This window comes from Mesitornis unicolor, unplaced genomic scaffold (genome assembly GCF_000695765.1).
Source record: "Mesitornis unicolor isolate BGI_N332 unplaced genomic scaffold, ASM69576v1 scaffold10292, whole genome shotgun sequence".
Lineage (NCBI taxonomy): Eukaryota > Metazoa > Chordata > Aves > Mesitornithiformes > Mesitornithidae > Mesitornis > Mesitornis unicolor.
This window is the reverse complement of record NW_010171448.1, coordinates 8,866-19,365: the sequence shown is the minus strand read 5'-3', so window position 1 is coordinate 19,365 and position 10,500 is coordinate 8,866. Positions and strand designations below refer to the sequence as shown.

The 10,500-nt window shown below is 45.8% G+C and overlaps 1 protein-coding gene across 1 annotated transcript in view; it reads left to right on the top strand.

Moving 5' to 3' along the window:
- Nucleotides 1-9,574, top strand: part of TESK2 (testis-specific kinase 2) — a 64,616-nt gene extending 55,042 nt beyond the window's left edge. The window contains exons 6-10 of the mRNA XM_010180045.1: nt 420-495; nt 2,071-2,154; nt 3,265-3,351; nt 6,883-7,012; nt 8,562-9,574. Coding sequence (XP_010178347.1) covers nt 420-495; nt 2,071-2,154; nt 3,265-3,351; nt 6,883-7,012; nt 8,562-9,574 — 1,390 coding nt within the window. The remainder of the gene's footprint in view (nt 1-419; nt 496-2,070; nt 2,155-3,264; nt 3,352-6,882; nt 7,013-8,561) is intronic.
- The last annotated feature ends 926 nt before the right edge of the window (nt 9,575-10,500 follow it).

Here is a 10,500-nt window from a genome sequence, read left to right as displayed (position 1 = left end):
GTAGGGATGGATACCTGCAGTCCTGTGTGAATGGAGAACCTGACATCCAGCCCAAGAACAGTGTCCACAACCCTTCTGTGTACAGATGGACGAGCTCACTCTGCCAAGAGTTTGGAAACAAAAGCTATCAAACACTTGTGACCTTCAAATAAGAGAATATATATTTGTTTTTAAAGTGGCCAGGCACTTAGAAACTGGAAATAAAATATGAGTAATTGATTGAAGATTTATTGAATGTTCCAGTAGGAAACCAGTGTAAAATACAGTGTGTTATGGAACCCACTGGTATCAGCTTCCCTCCGGTGAATGTTTCTGTGGATACCTGGACTATGGAAAGGTAGCAGCACTGCCCATGCCATAGTATTTCATTAATGGTTCTTCTCTTCTCCCTTTCCCCCATCTATCCCATATCTCTACAGTGAGAAGTTACCAGTGGTGGGTTCACCCTTCTGGATGGCCCCAGAAGTTCTCAGAGATGAACCCTACAATGAAAAGGTAGGTACAGGATGTAAATGGACTCGAGTTGTCAGATGTTGCTCTCCAACAGCTGTGTACAAGATCTAGAATTTCCATAATATCAAAATTGTTGTGTTTTCATTTGTGACACTTCTGTGCTCAGTAGGTCACTCAGACTAAGGGACAGTACGAGTTGAAAAACCAGTCCTTTTAGTTCATGGTGTGGATTCTTATACAGAAATAGAGTTACCTTTAGCATAATTCCCTGCTACTCCACTGAAACACCTCGTGTGCAGAAATACAACGGCTTGTTGACCTAACACAACTTCATTTAACCAAGTCTCATGAGAATGTAGTGAAGTTACTTCCCTGACCACATGTCAGTGAAATCTAGGTGGAAGTACAAGGTCTGTGTCTAAATTTGTACAAGTATTTTAATTAAAACTAACAAACAAAGCCCTTTCTCGAGGTGAGATGCCTGGATAAATTCCTAAGTTTTTCTATTTGGGAAAAGTCTCTCTCAGAGGAGATCAGATCATGCTGGATTTTAGAAATAGTGTTTTCAGTCGAGCTCATCTTTACACAGGGTTTTCTGTCCCATGTATAACATAGTCTACTTCAGCCCTGTAAGTGCAGCTTTCTGTAAGAAATCCCACATCCTGTACCTTCTATAGCTCGCAGTCAATAATCTGTTTAACTGGTGGTACTTCTAACTTCCAGAAAAGCTACCTCAGTAATGAATGTCATAATTACCATTTCAAAGCTTTGTTAAGAGTTTCAGTTGACCTAAATTAATAATAAAGTACCCAAATCTATGGTGCCACATTCTTTGCTAACCCTAGGGCATGCGGGACTAAAGAGGACGCAGGTCTTGTACCGCAGCAGCATCATCCTGCCTGGTATCTAAGGGATGAGGGGTACCAGCTTCTGCTCTGGAGACTTGTATGCCACATTTTCCTACATTTTATTAGATGAACAGCTCAGGTGTGTGGAAATCTGAGAAACTGGGGCTCCAGGTACAGTCAGCCAAGTGGTTACTGAGCATCATGGAAATGTCAGTGGCAGTTGATGCTGGTGGAGTGTTACTGGATAGCTCAGGCTTTGGGAAAGACGCAGTTTTCCCCAGGGGTACTCCACTGTGAGAAGAGAGAACTGTAATTTTTCTTAAAAGCATCATTAATATCCTGGATAAGCTGTGATCATACGTATTCTGAACCACAGTGATCTATAGGCATGTCGTGGTTTTGGCTGGGTTTTTAATTGCTCCCATCTGTAAGACATCAAATGCAGCTTCACCGTTCTTCATACAAGGAAGGATTTTCTTATTTTTTACACTGCTGAACTAAGAGTGCTTTGGTGTCGTGGTTGGCTTTTTTTCTTGAAAGATTTTTAAAGCTATCATTGCTATTTGTGCAACAAGGATGCTTTACTGTGAGCTTGTGCTTCTTCACATGGCAAACATTGGCTATAATGCAGTTATTTAGTGTCCTAAAGCTGCGGTGTTGGTCCAGTTGCTCCATGATAACCACTTGGGCTGAGGAGAAGCTCAGTGGCAGATAAGAGTGCTGAGCATTCATAGCTGAACCGTGTGGCTAATGATTTTTCCTCCCTCAGGCGGATGTGTTCTCCTATGGTATCATCCTGTGTGAGATCATAGCAAGAATACAGGCAGACCCAGACTATCTCCCTCGCACAGAGGTAAGTGGTTATGTTTCTAACAGTGGTGGGAGGTGGCAAGCGTGCCGTGATAATGGCAGCCCTTTGGGAGCTCTGACACTGCTGCCAAAGATACGGTGAAGAGGTGTAACATTAAAAATAGCCTGAAAAAGGCTTTTGTTCTGCTGTGCTGCTGTTATAAGAAGCTGCATTGAAGACACTTTCACACAGACCTGCTCCAGCTGCAGCCCTCATGGGGAGTCCTTTCTGCCCTTCACTGCCAGAACATCGAGAGCACTGCAGTGACCTTCCTGTTGTACACTCGGCTTGTGGAGACTTCTTGCCACGTTCAGAACAGAGCACCCTGCAGCTGCTAAGCAGCTCCTCCTTGTGAGAGGGGCAGGAGCTACGTTAGCAGCAGCTAAAATCAGCCTGTCCTTATTTTTGCATGAGCCGTGCTGAGCTCTGTGGACCTGGGCTACAATTGACTACTCAAATGAGATACCTCTTACTTTCTTCAGTTGCCTTTTGGCTGAGTCCTGTCTGCAGGGCAGCTTTTGGCCCTCAGTGGGGAGTCTCCTAAACTGTCTGTTCCCCTCCGGTTCTGAAAATGCACAATAGCTTAGGTCTTGAACTACAGTGAGTAAGAGATCCTTTTGTTTCTCTGCCCTTCAGACTGTACAGAAGTGCATTTGAGGAACTGGATCATTTGTATGACCAGTCTGCCATCCGCTGAAAAATGAACCGTTTTAATTGGTAAACTTTCATCATAGCAAAGCCTCTGGTTTTACAGCAGGCTGTTAATTACACTGTGAAAGTCACCGTGGTGAAACATCACGGTGTAGGATATTGCTTCCAGACCCACACGGGCAGCGTTTCAAGTGCAATGGGTTGCAGTTGAGTCCAGGAAGAAGGATGGGCTTTGAAGTCAGCTCATTCTCTTGCAGGTATCTTGTGTCAAGTGATCCCCATTGGGAATCCTGCAGTTCAGAGCGTGCGTGAAGTTTTCTCAAAATCCGCCGTATGTGGCTGCTGAGATGGTGTTTGTGGTTATTCCTGATAACCCCACGTAGGGACCCCCTGAAAAGAAGATGTTTTGGGCCAGACGGCAGATCTCATTTGTATCTCTGTGCTGTGTTTTTGTCTGTACAGAACTTTGGATTAGATTATGATGCCTTCCAGCACATGGTGGGAGATTGTCCCCCCGACTTCCTCCAGCTGGCCTTCAACTGCTGTAACGTGAGTATCCTACTTGAGGGGGAGAGACCTAAACCCGAGTTCTCTAAATCCCTCTGGCTTTTGAAGAGAGAGCTTAAAGCATTTACAGAAGAGATCTGAAGAGCCTGCCTATAAAAGCAGCGTACATTCTGATAACCCAGCAAGTCCCTTGCAGTTTTTATAACCCTTCTCCTTGCAAAAAGCTCTATCTTGTGGTTTTGTCATGCCCAACAAACAGGTCTGGCACACTGCACAGCTCCTGCAGGCTGCTCAGGCTGATCGTAACCAGTTGCAGGCCATTGACACTGGCTGGCCCTGGGGCTGACAGAATCCAGCTGCTGTTGTGCACGGACCTACTGAGCTGTGAAGAAAGAATTCGGCGTTGCTCTCACAGAGGGGACAAACAAATCAAGAGCAGGCACTAAACTACTCAAGTTTCTATATGTTGCCTTTTGGAAAGCAGGATAAGCCTCCAAATCTGTGTTCCAGAAAACCAAACCTGGACCCAAATGCTTTAATATCAGTAAGGCTGTAGGCAGTGCACTGTATGGAGTACATTTTCTGCCAGTTACTTAAGTAAAATTGTGATAGTGCTGGATACCTTTATGGCTCCTCAGTGTGGAAAATTCCAGGGAAGTAGATCCCTTCTGTGGGTTATCACATAACAGAGGTTAATAGTACCTTTGTATAGTAAACTGGTTTATGTGAAGTAAGAGAACCTGAGCTTGCACCAAGTGCAGCTGAAGCTGGGAATGCCCACTTTGCATAACTGAAGCTGCAGCAAGTTCTAAACGTTTAACTACATAAAACTCTGCCCAGGACCCCACACCCAGGCCATGCTGGGCCAGTACCAGCACTGCGTCCAAGTGAGTGCTTGTAAGAAAAGCCTCGGAACAGGCTTTTTATTGTCTGTTACTGATTTTTCAGGCTTTGTTTTCATGCCAACACTGCTGCTGAAAGAAGCGGTCTTGCTCTCCATGCTCATTTTTGCCTCAAGCTCTCTCTCTACTTTCTATTAGCACAAACGCACATGCTCGCAGTGTAAAGATGAGGATGTGAGCAGGCGGGGGTGACGGCTGCTCTTGACAAAGTACCACCAATTAATTCTAAAAATGTTTGTGGGGCTTCCTCTGGACAAGAGACTTCACTGCTCTGACTGCACCTCAGTGCGGTGGAGCTTGCCTCACCAGGGCTGACTGTGGTTATGAAGGGTTTGGCTACGTAAGCACGAAATGGTTTGGCATGGTTGGACATGGGAAACCTTGGCTCCCACCTGCAGACTCCAGAAATGGTGCTGGATCCAAACACAAGATGTGTGATTCACAGCAATTTTTCAGTGCAGGTGAAATTCAGAGTAAAGCTGTACTTGTGAAGAAGGGGAAGTGACTGATCTCATCTTCTCATGTAAGAATTTGGTGTGTTCAGACAAAAACGATTTTCTCCTACCGATTACTGTCCAGCGCTGCTTCCTGTATAATACAAGTCCCTTCCCTGAACTGAAAGTGGAAATGACTGCCTTGTGATCGAGCCATTAATGTGCTGAGTTCATTGTGGGACATGCTGTAACTCACTTACCCTTTACCTAGTGGAAGGAAAAAGGTGGTGACACATAAGACTTTCTTATATTTTCCTAAGCATGCTGTGCTTCAATAACAGCTAATCTGGATGATAATTTGCTCTTGGACGTGGATGTTTGTATAGCTTTTTATTATTTAACAGGTCAACAAACAGTGTAAACTGTGTAGCTCAGCTGATTGACTGAACTAATATGCAAGGAGCTGGGGTTTTCTACAGCCAGGAAATGTGTGCTAGGGCAACTTAAAACCAGTAAAAACTGACATGTATGGGCAGTGGATTAAAATGTCTTTAATTTGCTGTTATAAAGTGGTTTTCCTTTTAAATAAAAACATGCAAGGAAGTCTAAAACTTACGGCTCCCCGACAACTTTAAGCCTACTTATGCAAATGCTTATAAACGTAATCGAGTGTGATGCTGCAAAAACCTTCCCAGCACGGGCTGAGCTGTGGGAGCTGCTGCCTTCAGGAGGAACCTGCGACTCCACTGGAGCAGGATCTGGACTGCTCAGGGATGGGAGAGGCAGACGTTGCTCTGAGTCACTGCTCCATTGCTGCTCTTGTCCCAGAACTTACCAAGCACAAACTAAAATAGCCAGGGAGCTCTTCTTACTTTCTGTAACTTGCAACAGCTCTCTAAGCTTCCCAAATTAGTAAGTTTGTCAGAGTACAGAGTGTGTGCTTTGGTGTTGCCCCTACTCTGCTCTTTCAGTGAAACAAGGAAAGCAGAAAAAGGTATTTTCCTATGCCAGGAAATTCCAGCTGCTGCATTAGAACAACTTTCTTGCTGCTCTTGAGCACTTCAAGTGGGGTTTGTTTGGTTTTTTAATTCCTGTACGTATGAATTCTTAGCCCTTTACCCCACGTTGCTGGAAGGTGTTTTGGCATTGCTGATCGTGCCAGTTCTCTTCAGAAAGATCCATCTCCTAGGACCTGCAAGGCAGCACCAGGGAGGGCTTTGGGGTTTGCTGTGTACAAAGCACCACTGTTCCCTTTGTACTGGAGGTGAGACCTGTCTGGGCTTGTCTGCTCTGAAAAAGCCTTTGCAGGGCTGGAAACAGCAGTGAGGTCAAGCAGAATTTCTTTGTAATGGTGTAATGAGGTTAACTTTCAGCTGCTGAATGAGACACTGCTACCTAGGGTGGTTAAACCTGTGACAGATGTCCAGGGTCAATGTTCAGAATGGTGAAGCGCCTTCTCAGTCACTACTCAAATGAAGCTGATGCCCTCTAGTACAGTTTGAGTGTTGGACTTTGTTTAGAGTTCCATTTCTACTAGGGTGAATGAATAAATACATGCAAATTTGTATGAATACAAATGTAACACATACTGGTGACTGGGGGGTATTTTACTTGGGCAAAGATAGATTTTTATTTTTCCTGTTGTCTTACTCTGCCAAATGATATAACCAGTCTTGCTTCCTCACAAGACAGACCACTACCCCAACTAGCAAGGCTAATTAACAGATGGTAAGATACAGCATTTTAAACTTTCACATCAGCAATGCCATTTAGGTACATTTTAATTAAAGCCACAAGGCGATGATGGAAGAACTACAGACTTCTAAAGACCAGCATAGCCAAGTTGCTCTGGTTAATCCTTACTGCTTCAGGCACACTGGTGTGTAATCTCTGACTGAGAACTGGAGTCCAGAAATACATCTTTGAACTGTGAAAGCTGTTTAAAACAACCAACCAAGCCCTGAATCTAACAGCTTCCCACCTGTTCCATTTAAAATGCATCCTCATCGTAGAACGTTTACAACTTGATAATTAAATGACAGAGGTATAATAGCCATAAACTGGGACAGAATGCTGCTTTTCCCCTGCTTTACCTAGGTTTTTTGCAATGACAGCACTTCTTAAAATGATCTTGAATTTCCTCAGCTCCTGCAGGTTGTCCCTCTGCCTGTGCACTGTGTGAGTAGAATGGCATGGACAGACCCACATGGACTTACTTGACTCGTGTGTGTTCACAGATGGATCCAAAGCTGCGTCCTTCCTTTGCTGATATTGTCAAAACACTGGAGGAGATCTTGAACCGCCTGAGAAACGAGGACTCGGAGAGAAAGTTTTTGAACCTTGACAACAGTGAAAGAAAACCCAAAGGTAAGTGTCTGTGTTGTACAGACATGCTTCATATTGTGAAGACTGGGATTTCAGCTGTGTATCCTATTACTTGCAGCTGATGAATTATTTTACTCAAAGCCTGGACCAATGCTCTATACTTCACCCTGCAGAGCATCCTCTGGGAAAGAACAGCTAACTGTTTCCTAAAGTGCCTCAGAAGATTCTGCTCACAGGCAGGAAATGTAGAGTTCTTTTGGGGATGGTTTTGTAAGTTGGTAATAGTACATGAAAATTCATCAACTTGTGCTCTGTCCCCACCATACCTAGTGCATATACTTAATTATATACGTAATTACACTGGTGTATGCTGTATAAGCTGCTTAAATTCCTTCAGGAGGAAGGGCAGAGAAGATTCAAGAGTATTATAAAGCACCTAGGAATACTCTGAAAGACCAGGGAAAAGATGAATCCCAGATCTGTTTGGGAATGCTGCCCTCGAAGGGCTTTCTCTGAAGCTGTCTGGTGCCACCTGGTGTGGGGCGCAAACTGCAAGCAGTTCTTGCAAGCTGGGGCATAGTTTGACGGGGGTATTGTTCATGTTAGAGACTTCTGGCACTGGAAACTTCAGAGTATGGTAAAAATAGTTTCTCATATTACATATATATGAATACTATATATATTTATACACACACACACACGTATCTATCTGTAAATATGCTTACAGATTGAAATGAGTTCTGTACTTCAGAGCACATGGAGTACATGCCTGTGGTCGTTCTCCTCACCTGGAAAGCATCTAAAGGAGTTAAAAAGGATTTTTTTTTGTTTGGTTTGGTTCTTTTTTGTTTTGAGCTTTGTCATTTTCCTGTCATTCTCCCTCTGAAGCACATCTCAGATTTGCACCTTCTTGGAGCAGCGTTACATGCTGTTCTGTGGCTCGTGTAGTCTTTCCTAGGTGGAGTGACTGCAGTGTAAACTGTGGCAGTATTTAAAGGGAGAAGTGGAAATCCATATGTGCTTATTCTGGAAATGGCAATCGAAAGGAGCTATCCCTTATTTATATCTGTTTGTTATTACTTTACCATAGCTCTTCAGAGCCAGCAGCAGAGGCATGTTCCAAACACCCAGGAGTTAGCGTCTTTTCCTAAACAACTACATTTTTCTCATCCTGTTCCAGTGATACAGCTTTTATTTGCATGTATATGTATATGTGTGTGCAAATAAATGCACAGACACACAGAGGTCCAGCTTTTTACCTCCTATTCAGTAGAGTCAAACTCTCATACACCCCCAGTTTCCGTACTGGGTAATGTACTGAATGAAAGCTGGGATGGAAAGATTTAAACTCTTCATGTTATCACGAGGGGCATTTATTTTGGTCTTAGATTTCTCCCATCGAGGTGAGATGTGCTCAGTATCCTCAAGAGATTGTGGGCAACCTCTGCTGAAAGCCAGGATGAGAAATCTAGAAACATGCAAATTGTTCTTCTCCGAGACTCCCTGTGCCATTGTTGTGAAGGCAGTGAGTGAGCAGACATGCAGGTGTATGGCTCCTTTATGCTAAGAGTGTGTCTCTTCTTCTACTCAGGCTCAATTGAAAAAGGACCAGGAGTAAAACGTTTGAGTTCCCTGGACGATAAGATCCCACCGAAGTCGCCCCGTCCACGTCGGAACATCTGGCTGTCCCGCAGCCAGTCCGATATCTTCTCCCGCAAGCCTTCCAGGAAGATAAACGTGCAGGACCCCTACTACACGCCAAACAAAGGCTTAGGCCGGAAAGTGAATCCCTTCAGTGCCCGGGAGGACCTCAAGGGGGGGAAGATCAAATTCTTTGACATGCCAAGCAAGTCTGTGATTTCCCTGGTGTTTGACTTGCATTCTCCCGAGGCCGGTGGAGGCCTGAGGGCCGGCCAGCCCCAGCTCCGGCAGGCGTACAGCACGGACTGGCAGGAATTCTCCCTCCTTCCCGGGAGGAGGTGCAGATCCCTTCCTGTCTCACCTGAACTGCCACACAAGGAATACGGCCTGTTTGGGGGGCTGTCTTCAACCGTCGGCAGGTGTGACCCAATCCAGCTGGGTGCGGAGGTTCGGCAGAAGCTCCTGAGCAGCAGCAAATACGGCGTGTCGGAGATTCCCCCCTTTCAAGCCAAGCCTCACAGGCCAGAATTTCTGCCTGTAGCAGGACAAGAAGAGGACATGGACTGTTCAGATGGGCCGGTGGCCCAGGAGGAAAATGGGTTTTGCCCCGTTGAGAACACGTGTGGAGACTCAGCACGTAACCAACCCTTAGTGCTGGCCCAGCCTGAGCCGCTGTCTTACAAAAAAGTCCCAGTTGAGAATTCGGTGAACTCTGAGGGACACAGCTCCTCACCAGTGTTCGTGAGTTGTCTCCCTTTGGAAGAGATGGAGGTAGAAGATGACCTACTGAAAAATACTCTGCTGGAGTCTACAAAGCCTCTGTTCAACATCAGTCCTTCCACTGAGCTGAAGAGAGAGGCATGGCCCTTCAGGGAGCAGGATGGGGACAGTCCTGCCCCGTCCTCTCAGACCTCCTCCAGCGTCTCCGCAAGTGGCAGCACGCAGTCAGCTTGTGACATCTGAAGACAGGGCTCAAACTGAGTGTGTCCTTGAGGGAACAGTTGTTCCCAGTCGCTTAAACTCTGTTTTTCTGTAGTGCTGGGTTTGATATTCGAAAGAGACTCAGCAGATAGTAGAAACTGGCTGTCAAACAGATAGCTGCAGTGTCTGGAGAGACTGATCAGTTTAACTTGATTTCAAACTGTGCTTCTTCCCTTCCCTGATTTTGCATTAGGAGGGGGATCTACTCCAGCCAGAATGGCCATGTGGGCCCCACAGTCCCTCCAAGAGGCAGCAGCCAGAGCAGGCACCGGGTAAACAGCTTGACCTGGATTCCAGCATGGAGCATTTTGAGGCCTTAAACCCCATGTTGGGTGGAAAGAGCAACCCTTAGGTTTTCCCTCTTCCCCTGACTGACCAGCTGCTCTAAACCACTGCAGGTTTTGCATTGCATTCTGCAGCAGCGCACGTGAGTCAGAGCCTCTGATTTAGAAATGGGCAGAGATCTTTAGAGCTGTGTTGAGCAGGCCGGAATGCTCCCTGGTCCCAGAGCTGCTGTGAATGCTGTTGCAGCGTTAAACAGGCTCTTCTTTCAAAACCAGCACCACCACCACCCCCCGTGCTGGTGGCAGGCTGCGGGGCTGAGGCACATGAGGAGTACTTTGCAATTACCAGGAAGAATCTGTTCCCTGGTGTTTCACTTTCCCTGGGGATTTGGGGACGCTGTGTAATACACACAGTAAGCACAGCTCTTCACGTACCTCAACCCGAATGTGGAGGAAGATCTGCACAGGGCACAAGAGGAGAGCCATATTCCAGGCACTGTCCTTTCTGGGCTTCTGGAGAAACTGCCAGTAACACTGCGAGTAAAATACCAGTGGGCTGAGGTTTTGGGACGGGTGGCTCTTATCTGTGCGGAGCTGAACAGACATCATCATCTGGCTCTGCAG